Source organism: Pan troglodytes, chromosome 19, assembly GCF_028858775.2.
Source record: "Pan troglodytes isolate AG18354 chromosome 19, NHGRI_mPanTro3-v2.0_pri, whole genome shotgun sequence".
Taxonomy (NCBI): Eukaryota; Metazoa; Chordata; class Mammalia; order Primates; family Hominidae; genus Pan; species Pan troglodytes.
Genome location: NC_072417.2, coordinates 76,160,594 through 76,185,206, shown reverse-complemented (window position 1 = coordinate 76,185,206; position 24,613 = coordinate 76,160,594). Strand labels below are relative to the sequence as shown.

General features: G+C 35.3%; 1 protein-coding gene across 11 annotated transcripts in view; it reads right to left on the bottom strand.

Annotated features, from left to right (window-relative positions):
• TANC2 (tetratricopeptide repeat, ankyrin repeat and coiled-coil containing 2) overlaps nucleotides 1-24,613 on the bottom strand; it is a 471,963-nt gene that overhangs the window by 375,981 nt on the left and 71,369 nt on the right. For 2 of the 11 annotated variants that reach the window (XM_063799159.1, XM_063799160.1), the window contains exon 2: nucleotides 21,687-23,776. The exons of 7 other annotated variants lie outside the window; for them this stretch is intronic. Coding sequence is in view for 1 of the 4 variants with exons in the window: in XM_016932705.4 (XP_016788194.3) it covers nucleotides 2,008-2,026 (19 nt within the window). In the remaining 3 variants the exon portion in view is untranslated. Of the gene's footprint in view, nucleotides 1-2,007; nucleotides 2,073-12,135; nucleotides 12,493-21,686; nucleotides 23,777-24,613 lie in introns of those variants that run through there. 2 more of the 11 variants (XM_016932705.4, XM_009433028.5) reach the window with 2 other exon arrangements.

Genomic DNA, 24,613 nt, shown 5'->3' with positions numbered 1-24,613 from the left:
TTTAAAACTATAACACTATCTTCTAATAAAGTGTTGACTATTTCATGTAATTCACTAAATACTGTACTGAGAGTGAAAGAATATGGTTGTATGGGTACTCAAAGTACAGTTTCTACTATATATGCATCACTTTCACACAATCATAGTTGGAAGATCATTTAAATTCAACCATCCTAAGTCAGGAACCATTTATACATACATAGCTATAATAAAGTTTAATTTATGAATATTTGACTGATCCATGGATTCCTGGATCAGTCTATATGCAGCCAAAAGTGAGATCCACATGTATCCCCCTCAACATACAGTTTCAACAGATAATACCAGAGATAAATAAACAAATTAACTAAATAAATCATTTTCCTAAGACTCTAAAAGCTAGAACAGCCTCTGCCTTCTTCATATTAACCTACACCTCAGGGAAGCCACAGCTTCTCAAGTATGAGCTAGGGTTTTCAGGAACAGTACCAGATTTTATTTGCAAAGACACAAATGAAAGAAAAGGTCACTTAGAGAAATCTAAAGAGTTCAGTGTAACTAGAACACAGAAAGTATGGGTAAGAAGCAGGATATGAAACTAGAAAAGTAGGCAGAGGCATAATCATAAAAAGCATAATCACAAAAGGCATAAATATTATTCATGATGATCAATTTGAACTTTATGCTATACATGTAGGGAAGAAAATGATGGGCATTATGCAAAGGAGTGGCATGATCTGACAGGTGTTTTCAAAAGATAACCTTGGCAACTATATATTTAAGTCAATGGTGTGGACCATGGCCTAAAAGTAAAGAGATCACTGCCATAAGCTCAGAGGAAAGGAAAGCCTAAATAAATGCACTAACATTGAGAATATGAAGAAAAGGGTAGGCTTGTGAAATATTTAGGACACAGAATTGCAAAGACTGTACTCATTTGAAAGAGTCATTTTAATCACTGCCATCAATTTATTTTTCCTTTCTTCCTTAAATCCACTCCCATAAGACTTTTGTCCCTATCATTCCAGATAATCCACAATTACCAAAATCTCTTATAAAGTCCATTGTTAAGTCCAACAGTCAGTTCTCAGTTTTATTTTTTGATTTATCAACATTTGATGCAGTTAATCTTTCTTTCTTGAAGTCTTCTCTTCACTTGATATCCAAGATGTCACACTTGCCTGGTTTTGCTCCTGTCTCTAGGGCTCCTTCTGTCTCCTTGGCTTATTCTTTCTCATCTCCCCAGTCTCTACATGATAGACTGCCCCAGGGCTCACTTTTTAATCTGTATTATTTGCCATATATATTCCATTGGTTATCTCAAATAGACTCATGGTTTTATGTTTTATCATGCTGATGGTTCCCAAATTTAAATCTCTAACCTGGACCTCATCCATGAAATTCATATTTATGGAGTTGCCTACCCTATATTTCCACTTTCTTTTTTTTTTTTTTTCTTGAAACAGGGTCTTGCTCTGTTGCCCAGGCTGAAGTGCTGGGGCATGATCACGGCTCACTGAAGCCTCAATTTTCCAGGCTCAAGAGATCTATCCACCTCAGCCTCCTGAGTAGGCGTGCACCACCAGGCCTGGCTAATTTTTATTTTGGAGGTTATGCTTAAGGCCTCTTTAAGATGGGGTCTTGTTATGTTACACAGGCTGGTCTCAAACTCCTGGGCTGAAGTGGTCCACACAACTCAGCCTCCCCAAGTGCTAGGATTACATGTGTGAGCCACTGTGCCCAGCCTCATTTCCACTTTTATATCACACAGGTACCTCAAAATTTAACATGTCCTAATAGTCCTCCAGGAACCTGCTCCTCTCACAGTCTTCCTCATCTCTGTAAACAGCAACTCCTTTCTTTTGGTTGTATAAGCCAAAAACCGTGGAGTCATCCTTAAGTCCTCTTTTTCTCTCCCATTGCACATACAATCCAACAGTAAATGCTGTCAGCTATTCATGATATACCCAAACTACTTCTCACCCTCTGCTACCACCACCCTGAGTCCCAGCCACCCTCATGACTAACCTGGTTTCTCTGCTTCCATCCCAGCCCAGCTTCAATCTATTCTCAATACTGCAACCAGAATGGTTCTGTTAAAACACAAAATAGATCATTAAACTCTTCTCCTCAAAACCCTCCAAAGGTTTCTCATTGTAAGTAAAAGTCAAAGTCTTTAGATCAAAGCTCTGCATTACCTGGCCCCTATTACCTCTCTGACCTCATCTCCTACCACTCTTGCTCTCTGACTTTTCTGAAGCATGCTGGCTCTCCTCATTGTACTTTAAACACTCTAAGAATATACTCATATCAAGGCCTCTGCCTGAAATACTTCTCTCCCAGATGTCCGCATGGCTTGTCCTGCATCTCCTTTGGGTAGATACATAACTGTCCCCCCAATCATGCCTTCCCTCATCACTCTAAAATGGTACCCCGCCACCACCATATTCACACAGATACACATTTTTTACTTCTTCCTTGCTTTATTTTTCTACTTAGTACTTATCACTAATATATTCTATGTTTTACCTATTCATCTTAATTCTGGTCATCTTCACCCACTAGAATATAAATTCCATGAGGACAAATAATTTTATATTCAATGCTTTATTAGCCATGCCTAGAATAGTATCTGACACATAGAAGGTACTCAAAAAATAGCTGTTGAATTAATTAATTTGCATAAGTAAAACAAGAGAAAGAAGGGAATTCTGGATGCCTCAGAATTCTTTGGGAATTTGGGAATTTCACTTGCTTGATTATAATGCCATTAAGAGAACAGAAGATGGAGGGTTGGGAAGGAGAAATAATATTCCGTTTTACTAAGGGCTAAATTTAAAATCTGACTTACTCTCCTTATCTTTTATTTTAGGTTTAGATGTACCTGTGAGGTTTGCTACACAGGTAAACTTGTATCACAGGGGTTTCCTGTACAGATTATTTCATCATGCAGGAACCAAGGCTAGTACACAATAGTTATTTTTTCTGATCCTCTCCCTCCTCCCACCCTTCACCCTCAAGTAGGCCCTAGTGTCTGTCTGTTGTTGCCCTCTTTGTCTCCATGTGTACTCATCATTTAGTTCCCATTTATAAGAGAGAACATGTAGTACTTGGTTTTCTGTTCCTGCATCAGTTTGCTGAGGATAATGGCCTCCAGCTCCAATGGAGCAGAATATAGAGCCCAGAAATAAGGCCGCACACATACAACCATCTGATCTTCAACAAAGCTTACAAAAACAAGCAATGGTGAAAGGACTCCCTATTCAACAAATGGTACTGGGATAACTGGCTAGCCGTATGAAGAAGACTGAAACTGGATCCCTTCCTTACACCATATACAAAAATCAAATCAAGATGGATTAAAGACTTAAATGTATAACTACCCTACTTAGCACCTCATTAATTCCAGGTCTAGAGCTAGATGGAGGGAAACATGAACAGTCAGAAGTGAAATTGTCTAACCCTTTTTGGTTTTCCAAAAAACAAATAAGGTGTTCTCAAACTGGAGTTCTGCAATAATTCTCAATACTCAACCCAAATATTTATGTTTTACTTGATGGAGTTCAGGACATGATACCTCAAAATATGGTACCTTGGCATTTAACAGAACAGAAGCAGAAAGATCACTCTCATCCTCCCCTCACACTTCTTCCTAAAGCAGACTCCTAAAACCTAGAAAGGATTTTTTAATCTTCTCCTAAAGCAGGTCATAAGACCCTCATTCAAGAGGTGTCCTACCTATACCTGGGGTAAAGAAACGCCTTTATCTCTGAAGACAGAGGGATACAGAAAAGAATCCTAATAAAAAGTCTTGCTAAGGACTCCCACACCCCACCCCCAGTTTACTACCATAAAATTCCACTTTTTTATCCAATCACACTTCTTCACAGCTATCCACTTATTCATCAAATCTAACATTAAAAATACACAGATTTACCCATTTCTTCAGGTCTTCATTTCCTTATGAAAGCTTCAGTTGCCACATAAAATTCATTAAGTAAATTTGTATGCTTTTTTTATTGTTAACAAATCTGTCTTTTGTTTTAGGGGTCTCCGTCATGAACCTAGTGATGAATGAAGAAAAGATATTTTTCTTCCTCTACATACTTTTAAATCCATTATTCTACTAGGGAGCCCCTATTCATTTATTTGTATATAAATTGGAAAAGTCTGTCTATATAACAACTGCCTTTTTGAAATACCCACTTGGATGTCTCAAATATACCTCAAACTCAAAGTATTGAAACATGAAATTCTAAACTTCCTTTCATCCCTTCAAACCTGATACTCTCCATCAGAGCTCCCCATCTCAATGAATTCATCATCAAATATTATTGATTTTCTCTCCTAAATGTCTCTTGAATCCATCCACTTGTCTCCATCTCCAACCTGCATCCACTCCTATATCCATTCTCTTCTCAACATATATCCAAATAACTGAGTAATCATTTAGAAATGCAAATCTAACAGTTACCTCACTTTATACTTAGAATGTTTAAATGTTCTCCCGTCAGAAGATATAAAATTGAACACGATCTATAAGGTTCTACTTTTCCAGCTTCATTTCTAATTGGATCTACTTTTGTTTTTCTAATATTGGCTTTCTTTCAGTTTCTGATCTCTACCTTCAGATGTCTAAAGCAGACACCTGAAAAACAACTACTGTATACCTAAGGAGTGGGGATAAAACAGTTTTCACCTAAAATCCCTGCCTTCGTATATGAAGATATAAAAATTTCAAAAGATATTAGTAATAGGCTATTTTTATGTCACATGGTTCACAAGAAACCTCTTACTCCCTATATAGAGAGACAGCTACTGATAGACTAAAAATCAGATCTCCCCCTCTCCATTTCACTTCCAAGAAAAAAACACAACCTCTTTCTGTTTTGACTGATAAGTAAATTCAAATATATAGACACTCACTGGAAAATCAAAGTAATACAAAGTCAAATAATCATATATTATGTAAATATTCCTCAAATTTGTTTTTTCAAATAAATTATACTTTATTCATCCCATTATGCCTAAATAATATTTTGTCTTTACTGGTTATGCGTAAATGTTTTTTAAAGTACTTAGCATAATACCATGCACTTGTGGGTACTTAATCTGTACTATATTACTTGATTATAATAATAATGGCAATGAAACTAGAAATTTGAGATTAAAATATGTTAAAGAATTTATTAAAGGCCGGGTGTGGTGGCTCCCAGCACTTTGGGAGGCCAAGGCAGGTGGATCACCTGAGGTCAGGAGTTCGAGACCAGCCTGGCCAACACGGTGAAACCCTGTCTCTACTAAAAATACAAAAATTAGCCAAGCATTGTGGTGGGCGCCTGTAATCTCAGCTACTCGGGAGGCTGCAGCAGGAGAATCACTTGAATCCGGGAGGTGGAGGATGCAGTGACCGAGATGGTGCCACTGCACGCCAGCCTGGGCAACAAGAGTGAAACTCCATCTCAAAAAAAAAAAAAAAAAAAAAAAAAAAAGAGCTGGGTGTGGTGGCACGCACCTGTAGTCCCAGCTACTTAGAAGGCTGAGGCAGGAGAATCGCTTAAACCCAGGAGGCGGAGGTTGCAGTGAGCTGAGATCGCACCACTGCGCTCCAGCCTGGGCAACAGAGTGAGACTCTGTCTCAAAAAAAAAAAGAATTCAATAAAGATAGCAGTATGACCTTTGTATATGCGATATACAAAATTTAACAACAATATTCCTTTCCCTAAACTTATCATTAGTAAAGTTCTTGAGTGTTACATTTTGTATTTTTCTCCCAAGGAACTAGGAAAAGTGAATACAATGATTAAGTAGTTGGATAATGAGAATCATTATGACCAAATAGAATATAGAAATATTTAATCAAAGAATAAAGAGAGAAGCCAGGCATGATGGTGTGTGCCTACAGTCCCAGCTACTTGGAAGGCTAATGTGGGAAGATCACTTGAGCCCAGGAGTTCAAGACCAGCCTAGGCAATATAGTGAGACACCCATCTCTACTTTTTAAAAATAATTTTTTTAAATAAAAAGAATATGGAAAGAACTGAATAAAAGAACCCAGAAAAGACTCATATGCAAATATAACAGATTCTTAGTACATGAGAAAGCTGGGATGATAAATCACTGGAGAAAGAAAAGGGTATTCAACAACAAATATGGTGGGGAAAATTGGCTTTCTCCACATGAGAAAAAAAGATTAGACCCTTTTCTCATACCATAATCCCCTTACCAAAACAATAAGAAAAAAGGGGAAAAAATCCAAATGTATTAAAAATATCGAAGTGAAAAACAAAACTTCAAAACTATTTCAAATATAGAAGAATATATTTGTAGTCTCTGAGTAAAGAAAGATTCCTGAAATAACACATAGTATAAAAAAGAATGATAGATTTGAATAAATTGAAATTTTAAACTTCTATTTAACAGAAGTTTGGAGTTTCCGTCCTAAAACCAAAGGGAACGTTTTAAGACAGCGTACAGACTGACAGAAGATACCTGTTATAAATGTCACAGGCTAAGGATCAATCTAAAACATGGGTCTGCAAACTTTTTCTATAAAGAAAGTAAATATTTTAGGCTTTGCAGAGCATATGCTCCCTGTCATGACTACTCAACTCTGCCATTGTGGTGCAAAAGCAGGCACAGACAATATGTAAATAAATGAGTGCATCTGTATCTCACTAAAACTATTCAAGAACACTGAGATTTGAATTTTTTGTAATGTTGATAGGTTGCAACATTTTATTCTCCTTTAATTCTTTTTCGGAATGATTGGAAAATAAATGGAAAAACCATCCTTAACTCACAGGCCACACAAAAACAGGTGGCAGGCTGGATTTGGCCCATGGGCTACAGTTTGCTGAACCTGCCCAGAATCCATAAAGAATTCCTATAAATCAATAAGAAAAAGACAAATAATCCAACAGAAAAATGCATAAAGGATATAAAGAGGTTATTAACAAATGAGGAACTCTAAAGGCCTATAAAATATATGAAAAGATGTTCGACCTCACTATAAATTAAGGAAACAAATTAAATCACTAGGACATTACCTTTCTCCTACCAGACTGAGAAAAAGGAAGAAATCTGACCATATGACTACTGGATAGGAAAAAGAAAAAACTCTCAGACACTTCTAAGAATATAAATTGGTAAAGTGACAAAGTAATGAAATCATGTAGTAAAAGTGATAATGCAAATAACCTACATTTGCAAGTCCATTTCTAGGTATAGCTCCTAGAAAAACTAATGTGCGGGTAAGGATATTCACTGGAACATTATTTATGATCACACACACAAAAAAGACCAGAAAACTCAAATTCATATTAGGAGGGAAATGGATGGAAGAAATGGGCTCATAAAATAGAATACTATACAATACATAAAAGAAACATACTGTACAATACATAAAAGAAACAAACTAAGTTTCTAACAAGAGCAAAACAGCAAGTTGCAGAATGATATAGAGGAAATGATACCACCTATTATATTTTAAAACACACAATACTAAACAAAAATCGTTCATGGATACATTTATACTGATAATTTTCATCTCTGATAAAGGAGATTCAAACATTAATCTTTTAAAATCAAATTCTAAATCTGGTCTATATATTATCTATATCTGTGTGCATCTGTGTTAGGATACAGTTACAGCAAAGAGAACCAGTAAAAAACCAAGCCATGTTTTATTTGGAGAACTAATGGAATGCACATATTAGAAAAATCAGATGGACATTTAAGAAAATTCATTCTTAACGCAAAATAGAGAATGAACTAAAGGGTACTGAGATTGGAGACACAATAATTTAAGTGACATGAGATTCTGAAGAAATGAGAATGAAGAAGTAAAGAGAAGACAAAGTTCAGAAATACACAGAAGTTTTAATCAACTGGGCTTGATGACTAATAGATGTTGGCAGCCATTTTGGGGAATACAGAAAACTTAATATATTTTTCCAACTGCTTCCTGTATATACTTGCTATGGGCTTTTAAATTGCTTTCAGAACTGTACATCTGCATTAGCTGATGATGATAATGGCCATCAGCTACAGCTAAATGATTGAAAAGGGATTTTAGAAAACAAAACATCAGTTAAAGCAATTTTGAAAGATGTAGCAGAAAAGTTTTCTCTGCTTTGCAGTTTCTGCCAGAATATACATATAATGTATGCTTCTGAGGGCTAAAGATACTGTTGAATGCTAATACAGCTTAATCTTCAATTACTAGAGGAAAAGATGATGAAAGAGTTCAAAGTACATGAGTACAAGTCCTGACTCCACCATTTACTATATGACTTTGGTCAAGTCACTTAACTTCTTGCTCTCTGCCTCAGTTTTTTCATCTGTTAAATGAGTAAAATGATAGAATTTATTCCACAAGGTTGTGAAAATTAAATCAGCATCATTATGTATGGGTTTATATATGTATGTATATGGGTTTATAATTATGTATGGGTTTATATATGTATATGTGTGTGTGAATACTAATCAAACATGTTTGTGATTATTATCTGTACATCAATTACTGAGAACCCATTAAGTGATGGGGCATTATACTATGTGCTAGAGAAGTGGCAATAACATATTTACACTTTTGCCCTCTTAAAGTACATAGACTTTACAATGTGAGAGACAAGATACGTGAATGCATGTGCTGTCTTCAATCTACTTAACTAATTAATTGCTGAAGCTATTTCTCAATCTAACCAAGCCTATCAACAATTTTCATGTCATGTAATCTTTCAACAATTGCTAAAAATCAATTGAAATAGGTTGTGGTTATACAAAGAAAAGTCTTTTCTAAAATACAAATAGTTTTATGAACAGGTCTTCAATAGAAAAAAATAAAATACAGATCTATGGATGTTGTTACTTTGTAAACTATATTTTCATTTTTATCTCTAAGTTTTCCAGTTATTCTATGTCTTCCATCCTTAATGTAGGCTAGTCTAGAAGATTAAAAAATATATAAAACTCCCAGAAACTTAGCTCTCAATTCCACCTCCCCATTCCAAGAATGTAACAAATTCTTCACTGTTAATTTCTTCTACCCTTAACCACACTGTGAATCTGAACGATTCATAAACAATGCCCTCAGAAACTACTTAGGTCTTAAAATTACGAAGACAATGATGGCTAAATAAATACTAACAAGAGTTTTTTATTGCTTAGTTGAAAATGAATGTAAAGCCTTTTGTTTTCATGCTGTAATCGAGTATTTTTTAATACAATGTTTATTGTCAAAAACAGCTTATACAACACTCATTCCCTCATCATCTTACTTTTTAACACTCTTTCAACAAAAGATATCTTAAATGCATCCAGCTCTCTATTGCAAATTTACAGTAGTAATCCTTGCCAGCCATTTTGTTTTCAGTTTGTAACACTTGCAGCCAGCTGCCTTCAGCCTGACTCTATTAGCATATTGGATAATTTAGAAAATAAGCACAGAACAGAAACTACAAAATATAGTTGACTTTTATCAGGACATATCTATATATATTTTCTTTAATATGCTTTATTTTATGATGCTTTACTTCCTTTCAATATTATTCATTCTCTTAATGTAAATGCTCATTCCTGCTCACAGTAACTTTCCCTCCCCCAGATCCTATAACTGAAGTTGACCTATTACCATTTAAATATAAGAATTTTCAAATTTTAGTAGAATAAACTACAGGCATATTTTAAATATTTTCTGTAAATGCACAGAAAGGTTGCATATTTGGTACTATAATTTGCAACTATATTCCAGCAGACTATCTAGCAAAGAATAATAAATATGTAAAAGCTAACATACATTATTCTCACATCTCAAGGGTATTTCTAATAGTTAGCAGACAGCAAACAATTTTCCACCTGTTCTGACTTGCAGCATCCTGCTGTTTGCGTGTCAATAACAATGTGCCCTCACCAAGCATCACTAAAGTCTTAGATGACAAATTATCTGATGCAATTTTAATATGATGGGAAAGGGTGGGACCAAAGAGTTACTATGAGTGTCGAGCTCTTTTCCATCTCATCCATCTCCTTCCCCCAACAAGTCCCACTCATTCATATTTCATAAGTGTTCTGAAATTATGTTATTCATTAACCCAGTCTATCAGTTAACATAAAACTCTTTTTAGAGAGACTCTTCTAGTTCATTACAGAATACTACTTAGAAAGTTCATTAACTCGATTGAATATAACACTCCCTTTAAGCAACAACAAGCAAAGCAAAAAATAAAAATAAAAAGAGAAGCTGAAAAAAAATGTTCAATGATTAAGATTACTGAAGTGCTTTAGCGACTTCATTTTCTCTTCCAAACCCCTTCCCATCTCCAAGGCATTTTTGTTTTTACGTGATACTAACCACCCAGGCTGCTGTAGAAGCCTCTAGTTAGAATGGATTTCGAGGCTGCTGTATCTTGTGAGGAACCAATCAGATTTCTTTGTTTCATCTGCAACATTCCATCAGGATTATATAACATTTTAGATCCATGAAACATTTCAATAATATAGTATATTTCAATCTGTAGTTAGTTATTGTCACTAAACTTGACATAAAAAATCTCACATTATTCTTTTGTGTTATTCGATAAAATCAAAGATATATAGTACAAATGAGAGATTTGTTTTTAATTTTTTTTTCTTTTTGGGGAGAACACTTTGCTTTGGCTATAAAAAAGGAGTTTCTGAAAATATACAATATGAGTACTATGGAGACTACTAGGATTAATGCTGACTCCTTATTATTTTTGTCTACAGTAAGGTGGGTAAGGTAATCCAACACAGTGGCAGCCAGCCAGCCATACAGTTGTTAATTCTTATCACATACAAAATGTCTTTAGCATGGAATAAAACATTATACATTTCTAAGCTCAGGCTGAATCCTTTGCAAATCTTTTAAAAGCACAGAAAAATTAAGTATTTAAAATGTTTGGACAAATATTTTCTCAAATAAGAAAATCTGAACTCTGAATGTCATACTCCAATTTACTACCCACAACACTAACTAAAATAATATACCAGCAGCATTTTTAGCTATATGATCAGAATACTTGCATTACACTTGTAATGGAATCATACACATATTCTCTATCTCTCTCTGCCATAGATAAATGCTGCATAACTTAAATACTGCTCTTCTGTGCTATTAATACAGCAACTCAAATATTCAAAAACATAGTAAGCTGCAACCTGTGAATCTAGTATTTTCCCTCTTTTTACAACTCAAAGGCATCCCATAGATGATGGTTACAAATCAGCACAGGATTAAAATAGTGCCCCCAACACATTAAAAGCTGACTCTGCTGGGTGTGGCTTAAGTAAACATCTCGTCTCAACTGGACAGCTACCCAGTAACACAGCCACAGAAACCGAAAATATGTGAGTACATAAGTAAAGTGCTTCTAGGAGGGGGTGGGAAACTAAGCCTCCATGTTTCATCTATGCTTGATGCTCAATTGTTTCTATACTGTACTTCTGAAATGACAGTGCCTTGAGTCAATGCTGAACATTGTTCAAGAAACCAAGGACAGAGTAATGTTACTTGTCCTACTTCCTCTCCTTTATTTTATGCTCCCTGTCTACAACATGGCCGTTCTTACAAACATTTTGCTTTCATAAAAGAGGTAATCATTTAAATCAAGACTATGTGCAATGCGAACTCACACTGCATTACAGTCATCAATAAAATATGAAGTGCCAACTCCAGGGTTCATTCTACTGATTTTCCATATCTCACCACAGAATGCGCTACTAATGTTTTCTGCTATTATAAAATGAACAATATAGGGAAAGAGACATTGGCAGGAGCTGCAACAAATGTACAACAGAGAAAATATAAAAACTAAAAGTGCTTACTTTTAAAAAATCCAGTATTAATAGATATAACCTTCACAAACACCTATCTATATAGACACACACATTACACATGTTTAGTATAAATATAAATGTTTATAAACTACCATGCAAGCATCTAGTAATGCTATAAATGCAATATACCTGAACCTCTTTATATAGAGGGCATGAAGATTTTAGAACTACAACAGTTTCATCCTTACTGGCCAGAATCAAATATTAAAACAGCTGAAGACATCTGACATACTGAACCACATCCAAGCCTTTTATCTTGTTAACAATTTTCTCTCCTGTTCACTGTAGCAAACTCACCTCTGGATCATATTGACGGTTATTTTTTTCCCAAGCCCTGTACGTGCTGCACCATTTTGTTTGTCTTCTGGACAGTGGAGAAATTGTCAGAACAGCAGTGAAGGAGTGTACTGGAGTCAGCAGAGTCAGTGCCAGCCTCCTACTGCAGTCTGTATATTGAAAGCACTCAAACCCACAGGTGCCTACGTAAAATCCTCCAGCTGCAGCCTGCAACTTAATGTTTCTTTCAGCAGTAAATCTGTATGCTACTTTCACTTTGCTTTAATCCAACAAAAGGACAGAATGCACAACAGTATGCCAGATGATTTTGCAAAAAATACTTATATAGACATTGTCTCTATTAAGTAGCCAAAAATAAATGAATTTTTTAATCATGAAGATTCAGAAGGACAATCACCAAAAGAGAAATGTATTTCTAACATTTCTAAAATTCTAAACTGATAATTTTTTTCAAGAAAATTTAACATTAAAGACTAACACATGATATGTCTTAATTTTCTCACATAAATAGCTTATGAAAGTAATTTTTTACATACCATATCATGTATAAATGCATAAACAGGCCTTCCTCCCATACCTTTCATCAACAAATAATTCATTTATTAGGAGGAAATATGGAACTTATCTGATAAAAGGCAAAGTGAATCTAAATAAATCAATGCTCACTCAATAAATGACAGATAAGACAGAGAGGGTCACAGTCCTTTCACATAAACTTCAAACACATACACTCTCATCCACTAGAATTAAAAAATTGGAAGAAACCTTTAAAAAGACAAATCTAAAACTTTGATTTTTCAGATTAACAAATTAAGGACAGAGAGGTTAAGGCTAAAGTACCTTTCCCAAGGTCATAAAGTTATTCTATAGCACAGCCTGGTCTTTTAAATACACCTTTTTAGTAAACACTTAATAACTACTGAAACTCACTCAAGATTAAACAGTAACCTGTATATTGCTATAACTATTACATAAAGTCTATAGTTTAAAAAAAAATTATGAAAAAGAAATATCCAAGCCCAAATAACTAAACAGGTGAATTCTACCAAACATTTAAAGAAATAACAAATTCTACAATTTCTTCCAGAAAACAGAAAAGCAGAAAATACTCCCAATTCATTTTATGAGGACGGAATTACTCGAATGTCAAACCAGATAAAGACATTACCAAAAAAAGAAAACTACACACCAAAATCCCTTTATGTACATAGAAACAAAGATCCTCAACAAAATATTAGAAAATAAAATACAGTAATGTAGAAAAAGAACAACAAACTATGAGTAGGTGGGGTTTATCCTGGAAATGCTAGACTAGTTTAGTATTTGAAAATCATTCAATGCAATCTACCATACTAACGGTTCAAAGAAGAAAACTCACATGATCTTATTACTTGATCAGAGAAAAAGTATTTTTTAAAAAAATTAGCACTTGAAGAAAACTAGAAAACTAGGAATACAGGGGAACTACTTCAACTTGATAAAGAACATCCATAAAATATCTACAGCTAGCATCATATTTATTGGTGAAAAGCAATGTTTCCCCCCAGCCAACGCTCAGGAAACAAGGCAAGAATACCACTCCCCCGACTCTTAGCCATCATTGTACTAGAAGTGCTGGCCAGTGCCATAAAATGAGAAAAAGAATAAAGAGCATACATACTGGAAAGGAACAAATAAAACTCTCCCTATTATCAAAAGACATTATTGTCCACTTGAAAGATTCAAAGGAATCTACTAAAAAACAAAAACAAAAAACATCGATTAGAACTAATAAGTTAGTTTAGCAAAGTCATAGGATATAAAGTAAAAAAAAAAATCATGTACTTATGTTTTATTTTATTTTTTGAGATGGAGTCTCGGTCTGCCACCCAGCTGGAACACAGTGGCACAATCTTGGCTCACTGCAACCTCCACCTCCCAGGTTCAAGTGATTCTCCTGCCTCAGACTCCCGAGTAGCTGGGATTACAGGTGCCCGCCAGCATGCCTGGCTAATTTTTGTATTTTTCGTAGAGACAGGGTTTTATCATGTTGGCCAGGCTGGTCTTGAACTCCTGACCTCAGGTAATCCGCCTGCCTCAGCCTCCTAAAGTGCTGAGATTACAAGGGTGAGCCACCGCACCCAGCCTATATATATGTTTTAAATATAAGCAATGTACAATAAGAAACCAAAATTTTAAAAACAAGAGTCCACCCACCCCCTTATCTGTGATTTCTCTTTCTATGGTTTCAGTTACCCACAGTTAACTACAGTCAGAAAATATTAAATGGAAAATCCCAGAAATTACCAATTCATAAGTTTTAAATTACACCCCATACTGAGTTGTGTGATAAAATCTCAAGCCATCCTGCTCAGGATGTAAATCATCCCTTCCAGCATATCTACTGCTGTATACTGTACCTGCCGTTAGTAACTTCTGGCATATCCATGCTGTATACCCTACATGCCCGTTAGTCGTTTGGATATGCTTAGTAGTGATCTTAGTTATCAGATCAACAGATCACATCAAGAAGGATGAATAAAGTACAATAAGATATTTTGCGAGAAAAGACCACATTCATATTTCCTATAATATATTGTTATAATAATTGTTCTATTTTACTATTGTTATTGTTGTGAATATTTTACTATGCGTAATTTATAAATTAAACTTTATCATAGGTACATATGTATGTGTAAGAAAAGACATAAGTATATATAGGGTTCGGTGTTATCCATAGTTTCAGGAATCTACTGGGGGCTGTGGTGTGTATCCCCTCTGGACAAGAGGGGACTATTGTACCATTAGCTCAAAAAAAAAAAAAAACTTACGTGTAAATCTAATGAAACATGTACAAGATCTATATGCTGGAAACTACCAAATGCTGATGAAAAATATCAAGGAAGAACTAAACAAATGGAAAGACATAACATGTTCATGCACTAAAAGAAGATCCCACATGGAAAAAATGTTCTATCCCAGTTGATCTATAGATTTAATGTAATTCCACCCCAAATCCCAGAAGGATCTTTTTATAGATAGACAAGATGATTCTAAAATTTATATAGAAAAGCAAAGGATCTAAAATAGCTATGACAATTTTGAAAAAGAACGAAGTTGGAGGAATTATACTACCCTATTTTAAGACTTACTATAAAGCTACAGTAATCAAGACAGTGCAGTACTGGCAAAAGGATACAAAGAGATCAGTTAACAGAACAGACAGTGCAGAAATAGATCTAAATAAATACGGTCAATTGATTTTTAACAACAGTGCAAAAGCTATTCAAAGGAGAAAGTGTAGTCTTTTCAACAATGGTGTTAGAACAATTACACAACCATACAAAAACAAACAAACACATCAACCTTAACCTCACACTTTATATAAAAAACAATAAATCATACATCTAAATATAAAACTTTCAGAAGAAACACAGGAGAAATCTTTATGACTTGTGATTAGCCAAAGAGTTTTTAAATATGATAGCAAAAACATAAACCATTAAAAAAAGAAAAATGAACTTTATCAAACACTGTTAAGAGAATAAACAAAGCAAGCAAAACACATATCCAACAGAAGACTTGTACACAGAGCACACAACGAACTCTTAAAATACACCAATGAGAAAACAAACAACCAAATAAAAAATGGGCAAAAGATCTGATGACACTTCACCACACAGGGAAGACAAGCACATGAAAAGATGTTCATTAGCCATCAGAGAAATGCAAATTAAAACCACAATGAAATACCACTACACACAGAATAGCTAAAATTTTTTACAATTGACAATATCAAGTGCTACCAAGGGGGTGGAACATTTGGAACTCTTATATGTTGCTGGTGGGAATGAAAAGGGTACAGCTACTCTGGAAAACTGCTTGGCAGTTCCTTGTGTAGTTAAACATATACTACCATATGATCCAACAATCCCACTTCTTAGGCATCAGCCCTACAGATACGAAAACTTATGTTCACACAAAAACCCATATATGAATGTTTATAGTGGCTCTATTCATAATCACCTAAAATTGGAAATAATCCAAATGGTCTTCAGTGGGTGAATAAATGAGCAAACAATACATCCATACAATGGCATACCATTCAGCAATAAAAAGGAACACTCGCTAGTACTTTTTGACACAACAACTCAGATGAATCTCAAAGGCATTATGCCAAGTGAAAGAAGTCAGTCTTCAAAGGTCATACACAGGCATACCTCAGAGATTTTGCTGGTTCCGTTCCAGACCACTGCAAGAAAATGAAGATCGCAATAAAGCGAGTCACACAAATTTCTTGTTTGCCCAGTGCAGACAAGTTATGTTTATGATACACTATAATCTATTAACTTTGTATTATGTTTGTAATAGCATTATATCTAAAAAGAAATGTATATAACTTCATTTAAAAATATTCTCTTGCTAAAAAATGTTATCATCTGAGCCTTCAGCAAGTTGGGATCTTTTTGCTGGTGGAGGGTCTTTCTCTATTTTGATGGATGCTGACTGATCGGGGGGTAGTTTCTGAAGGTTGGTGTGGCTGTGACAATTTCTTAAAATAAGACAACAAATGAAGTTTGCCACATCAAATAACTTTTCCTTTCATGAAAGATTTCTCTGTAGCAAATGATACTATTTGATGGCATTTTACTCAGTAGAATTTCTTTCAAATTGAAGTCAATCCTTTCAAACCCTGGCACTGTTTTATCAACTAGGTTTATGAAATATTCTAAATTATTTGCTGTCATTTCAACAATGTTCACAGCATCTTCACCAGACACAGATTCCATCTCAAGAAACCACTTTCTCTGCACATCTGTAAGTAACTTCTCATCCATTCAAGTTTTATCATGAGATTACTGCAATTCAGTGCATCTTCAGGCTTTATTTCGAATCCTAGTTCTCTTACCATTCCCACACATCGACAGTTACTTCTCCAATGAAGTCTTCAAAGCTATCCATGAGGGTTGGAATCAACTTCTTCCAAACTTCTGTTAATGTTGACATTTTGACCTCCTCCCATGAATCATAAATGTTCTTAATGGCATCTAGAATGGTGAATCCTTTCCAGAATTTCCATTCACTTTGCCTAGATCCATCAGAGGAATCACTATCTATGGCAGCTATAGCCTTGCAAAATGTATTTCTTAAATAATATGACTTAAAAGTCAAAATTTACTCCTTGATCCATGGCTGAAGAATAAATGTTGTGTTCGCAGGCATGAGAATAACATTAATCTCCTTGAATGTTTCCATCAGAGCACTGTGCAGTAGATCTCAACGGTGGGCCTAAAATATTTAGTAAGCCATGCTATAAACAGACATGCTGTCATCCAGGCTTTATTGTTCCATTTATAGAGCACAGGTAGAGTATATTTAGCATCATTCTTTAGGACCCTAGAATTCTGGAAATGGTAAACGAGCACTGGCTTCAATTTAAAGTCACCAGCTGCCTTAGCCCCTAACAAGAGAGTCAGCTTGTCCTTCAAAGCTTGGAACCCAGGCACTGACTTCTCTCTAGCAACAAAGTCCTAGATGGCATCTTCTTCCCATACAAAGCTGTTTCATCTACATTGAAAATCTGTTGTTTAGTGTAACCATCTTCATAGCTCATTGGTTTCCCAGGTGAAGGACGGGGGAAGAGAGTGACCAGAAACGAATATCATGATGTAACCTGTAAGGTGATGTATGCTAATTGTGGTGGTAGCTACACACATTTACACATGTGTGAAAATTCATAAAACCGAACACCAAAATAAAAAAGTAAATTCGACTTTATAGTTTTTAAAAACTTCAATTACCACTGGATGGTCATGACTTCCAATTCTCTCTCTCTTCCTCTGCCTTCTCCTGTGGGTCCATAACCCAAATATCTAACATCCCCTGGATAACCCATCATCACCTCAAATTTCACATTTCATAAAATGAATTCATTACATTTCCCCCCAAACCTCAAATGAAGAGCACCATCATTCACCCAGTCACTTAACCCAGAAACTTCCTTTATAAACATGGTGTTGTCCTTGAATGTAAGTTTAGTTATATCATTATGACATAGGAAACATCCATTTGGTTCTGCCTCCCACCCCCAGTTCCTGACACAGAGCTTCTAAAACCCTTATAGTTTCCTCAAACCCTTATAGTGTTGGGATGATAAGGGCATCTTTTATTATAATATTTGATCTCAGTCACCCAGTAATAGACACAAGAGCTACTAAGAGCCTTGGTATTTTACTACCAGGAGAGATAAGAGTGTCTTTTTGTATGTTAATGAGATTACTGGTGGCTGAAAGCCCCAGAATAGCTTCAGGATGGGGGATGACTGCCAGAGGAACCAATCATCAAATCAGGGGAAACTTTCAGCTCCACCCACCCCAACTTCTGAGGAACGGAAAAGGACTGGAGATTGAGCTCAATCACCAATGGCCAATGATTTCATCAATCATGCCTACATAATGAAGCTTCCATAAAAACTCTAAACAATGGGGTTGACAGAGCTGCTGGGTCAGTGAACCTCATGTCAGGAGAGTGGGGCACCCCAATTCCACAGGAGCAGAGTTCCCATGCTCAGATCTTATCCTATGTACTTCTTCATCTGGCTGTTCATATAGATTCTCTGTAATATCCTTTATAATAAACTGGCAAATGTTAAGTGTCTTCCTGATTTCTGTGAGCTGTTCCGACAAATTACTGAACCCAAGGAGGGAGCCATGGGCACCTAGAAATTATAACTTGTAGGTCAGAAGAAGTACAAGGGTCTAGACTTGGCAATTAGTGTCTAAGTAGGGGGCGTCTTGTGGGACTAGTCCTCAACCTGTGGGGTCTAACTAACTCCTGGTCATCAGAATTAAATTGTAGGATACTCAGTTGGTTTTGGAAGAGTTGGAGAATTGTTTAACGGAACACATCTGGTGTCAGAATGTGTGAGTATAGAACAAGTTGTTCTTTTAGTAATCTGATATATAGCACTGCTGTATCTCCAGTAGCTCTAGCAAGCACTTGATAAGTATTTTTGTTAAGTAAATTAAAAAGTAAGACTAAGGCTCTTCCTTCATTTTACCTACACCCAATCAATCATGTAGTTCAGTCGATTCTTTTCTCCATACCACCACCACGCTCTTAGTTCAGACCCTCATTATCTCTTGCCTGGATGCTGCTGCAATAGCTCCTACAGATGGCATGTCATTTTGCCTACTCAGAGTCACATACGCCCCTTTCTGGGAAGTGCCCTTTAAAAACTCTCACTCCCATACTAATTTACTCCCTCCCTCTACCATAGATGATTTGCACTGGGATAGGCAGCTAACCCAAGCTGAGATGATCACAAACCTCAGCCACACCCTAGTCCAAAGTGTAACTGACTTGTCAAAGGGTGGACACCAGACCTAAATAAGACCGGAGTTGACCTACCCATGAGCTTATGGATGTGAAAACAAAAGAACTGAATCAGTATCCTTCTCTGGGTGCCTGGACTATAACATACAAAACTCAGTTGTTGGTAGCTATGTTCTACTATTTGAACTAAAACAAATGTGCAAGGTTGCAAGAGAATGAAATAGATTTGCAGAAAGAAATAGATATAAGAAATGGGAGTGAACCACCACAGTACCAAACTACCTATATATAGTTCACAAAATGTGTCAAGTTTTCTCACAACTTCGTCTTTACACTTGCTGTACTCTGTGCCTGAAATGTCCTCTTCCCCATTTCTCAAAGTGGCTAACTGCTATGTAGGCTTGGTGATAGTCACCACCTCCTCCAAGAATTGTTCCATTTCCCTCCAGTCTGAGATTGAGTCCTTCCCTTGGAACTCCCTTAGTACTCCATGTAGAAGGTTCATCACAATACTTCTCATACTATATTTTAGTAATACTGGTTTATTTATTACAGGCAGTATAATCTGGCAAAGACTATCTCTTTTATTTCTAAGTAAGCTGTGTCCCCCAATACTCTACTTGGTCCACATTAAGTGCTCACCCTATAATCAGGGATGGAAAAACAACACAGAAAGGAAGGAAAGAAGTATCTAATAGTACCTCATCCTTAGAGCATGAATCCACTGGAAGCTTAACAGAAAGGAAAACTGAATGGTCTGACCATTTTTTAAAATGGAAACAAAGTAGAACAGCAAAGTAACACAATATTCTGAGTAAAGAAGTGACTATAGTGACTAGTATATGAATAATACCAGAGCTAAGATCATGAAGTGTGGTGTAAATTTTTGAAGCAAATAGTATAGCCAGGCTTTACTTTGAAAAAAATCATTTTTTCTTCAATATTCTCTTTCTCCCAAAGAACATTCCCCAGCCAAGCCTTCTGTGGTTAGGATGAAAGGTGACAACAAAAAAGTAGACAAATATGTTTCTAATACTTGAGTTTGGAAAAACCTGACCTCTTTCAGGTACAAAAAAGATTTATGTCATTAAAATTATACATTTAGGAAAAAAATTAAATAGGAGCAAATCTCCCATCCACTCCTATTCCAGAAGAGAATTCCCCCGGTCAAGAACAATCATAGAAATCTATCTTCTGGGATGATCTGCTGGTTGGTTTCCCAGGCAGGCCTCTGATACTAAAATCCTACAGTTTGGGGCCCAGTCCTCAGCTTTGCAGTCAAGAACCATGTCATTTAAGATCTTCGAAGTGGTAAGCCTCAGAAAGATTAATTTATACTACAACAGCTCCACATTTCTGCAAACTTCTTATCAAAATATTTGGATTATTAACAAACTTAAGGTGTTCTTGTCTTTCCTATCTTAGGCAAATTTGGGCTTGTCCTTCTAACTCTTGGTATGAGAAAGACTGCTAATTTTTAAGATTAAAAAAAACCCAAAACTAGGTTAGAAAAACAAAGTGGCAGACTCCACTAGTTGCCTATCCAATCCTTTATTTCATGCTAAAAGAACGCTGACTTTATTTTAGGTATTTGCTTCAAGGGAGGCTGGTTCTCAGGGGTTGAACTTTGATTAGTAAATGAATCTCAATAACAACATTTGCAATTTCATTAATTGGCTTAAGAAAGGTTAAGTGATATAACCTGGCCAACTGGATGTGAGGTGAATCGGGGGGTGGGGGGTGGCATGGGGTGTCTGTCTGGAAAGTTCCCCTTAACTTAAAAAGGGACCCAAGAAGGGATTAGTTGTTCTAGTAGTCTATGAACAATGCTGTGTATGGATGTAAAAGTTGAAGGTACTGCAGTCCTCTTGCAGCTATGTAAGGACAAACCTGAGAACAATAAACAATACACTGAAAATGGCAGAGAGAAAGAAATTGAGTCTTTGGTGATGCTGTTGAGCTTCAGAATTAATTTACCTGTAATCGTTCTACTGCTGGAATTCTTAGTTATATGAATGTATAAATCCCCTTCAATGTCTCAGTATTTTAAATTGTATCTCTAGTAATTCTAACCATCCTAACTACCACAATAACAAAACTGACCAGGGAGGAGACTCTACGGGATCTAATCAAATTCAAATTTTAACATAAAGTTCATATTTCCTCTAAAAAGTTCAAGTTTAATAAATATGGGGTCACAAGGACTAAGCTTAGATGTTAAAATGATTTTTACTTACCAGTTTAAAACCCTGCAGTGGCTCACTTGCAGCTTTAAGGATATAATGCAAAGTCTTTAGCATGGCACACAAAGCATGTCATTAACTGATGAGTGATTACTGTGATTAACTGTCCATTCTTTTTAGCAACTTTCTTACTCACCCTAGGTACCAGAAATAGAAAGAATTACTGCAGTTACTGGAATGAACCAAACAGTCTCCTCTCTCCATCTACTAGCAAATGCTGCTTTCTCTATTTGGACCACTATTAACTTGTCCTTCACAATTCAACTTGCATTCTCCTCTCCTCCCAGCCTATCCTCCAAGTATATTGTTGCTGTTGGTTTAGAAATCTCTCTCCTTTATTAGACTTTGAGCTCCCTGAGACTAGGAAATATCTCCATCATGAATCACAATTTCTGATATACAGTAAGCACTAAAAAATCTCTGTGGAGTGAATTAATGAACCAAAATTGGAGGCAGCCATAAGTTCTTTCCATTACAGTATAAGACAACACAGATTTATAAAATATACCTATCATCAGAGAAAGTTGTACTGAACAGCACTGTTCTAAAGGGTTTGTAAATTATTTCAAAATGATTGAAAACTAGTTATATCTAATTTTTTTAAATCACAAAACATAAGACCAGAATAATGTTATGACTTTCTCAGAAAATTTATGCCATTTAACAAATATGTATTATAAAACATTATGCTATAGACCAAGGATACAAAATGGATAAGAGATATATTTCTGTTCCAAGTAACACTCTTGGTCTGGCACAGACTACTGGCTAAGCAGCTTTACAATAATTATAAATATTATTTACCAAGTTCTTTCCTAATCAAAACTATGGAGTCCAAAAATAAAATCTTTAGTGAGCAAAAAGGAAATAATCCCAAAATTTTCAAATTTTTATACACATTTCAAGCTAATGTAGGCTGTGTAATATATGAGGATAACTCTGGTTAAAGTACTTAACATGGTGCATAATAAACATTTAATAAATGTATGCTGAATCTGAATCAACTGTATGAAGAGATGAACAAAGTATTTTTTTCCAAGTTTAAATCTTCAAATACATAAGGATACTTCAATACCATAGGCTCCTGTAAAATAGTAAAACCATTTTTTGTATAAATAAAATTAGTATTATATCTTTATCATATATCTTTTTATCAATATTATTTCACTGATATATCCTACTGACTACATGAAGTAATTGTTTTCCTTTTTCCCTTTTTTTCTTTTAACAACAACACTGGCCTGAGAACATATGAAGTAGTTTTATAAAAGACATTTCAGTAGAAAGTTATTGAGCCATGGAGTTACCATATGAAAGATGGCAGAATATGCTACCCCAAAACATGTAACTTTGGCATAAGGATTATTTTGAACTAAAGGCACTTGAAAACCAGCAGATCCAAGAAGGGCACTCTGACTTTCCTTTTTCTTCCTGAAAAGTGGAGATGAAACTCCAATGTAAAAGCTGTCCTTCCTGTACCTGGAGAAAAGAAATATTCTTATCACCCGAGATGGGGAGTTGAGGCAAATCTGAACCAACCAACCTTGTAAGACAAGCCCTTATCTTCCTAGCCATTTCTCCATGATTAACTGCCCTAGCCCAAGCCCCTGTGTCTTTTTATGTTTTTACAATTTACTACTCTTTGTCCAACTTAGTACATATATGTCTGGGTCATCATTTCCCTGTGGAGGCATACATGTAAAAATCTGTATGCTTTTCCCCTATTAATCTGTCTTATGTCAATTTAATTCTCAGGTCCAGCTGGAGACCCTGAGAGTAGAAGTAAAGTTTTACTTCCCCTATACAGGCAAAACATTCTGTCTCATTCTAATAACAAAGACAACATTTTCAATGTTACTTGTTCCTTCAATATAACACAAGTGAAATATTTAAAAATTAATATTAAAGGAAAAAACAAACCCTACCTTGTTCATTCTTGGTTTACAGACATGACCAGCTTATTTTCCATCTCGGTAAGGTATTAAAGATCCATTTGGGGCTCCTCTAAAGAACCGGGACTTCTGATGGCAAGATTTTTAGTGACAAATCAAAGAATCATGACTCTAGGTCAGAGCACTTTAAATCTGGAAAAAAGTAAGTTAACCTATTTTCTCTGGGGAGTCAAATAAAATCAGAATAGAATAGAAAAAAATTCTATGAAAATGGAATGAGGTGGGGGAGTGCGGAACTTGTTTTTAAGGTCAAATTTTTGGTTATTGAGTTTCTTTAACATAAGGAATAAAATATGTAAGAAAGATGCTTCCCGTTTATAGAAATGTATTCTAGAGACCCTTGAGGACAAAGAGTCTATGATTGCTGTATCATACCAATTTTAAAACTATCATTTGCTCTCCCTTTAATATCGCACTCATTTCTTGGTTCTATCATTAACTTTTCACTATTATGAGTACATGTATGGGTTTGTATTAAAATTCCCATATATCTCAAAAAAACAGAAGCATAATTATATTATCATAAGGAGACGATGAGATGGTATAGACTAATACCATAAATTTGCAAAAGCACAAATCTGTTATCAAGAGGTTTTTTTTCTTTGAAATAAAGTTCTCTAAGAAAACAAAAATCTAAATATATTCAGATGAAAATTTTGACAGTATTAAAATAATTTATCATTTTAATTTGGCACAAACATTGTTCTATATCAAAATATACCTATGAAAAATAGCGTATTAAGGACAAAATCATATATTTAACTCATTATTTAAATCCCTTTTTTAAAGAATCAAAAATCAGTCTATTACTCAATATTTCTTTTTCTTCGTTGCACACTCTCAAATTTATGAATGTAGAATTATAAGTGGCATACTGATATACACTTGGATTTTTACAGTAACCGATCTTCAGCAATAGCATCCAAACTAAACCAGTTTAAATTGTTTAACTTAATACTTTAAAAAATT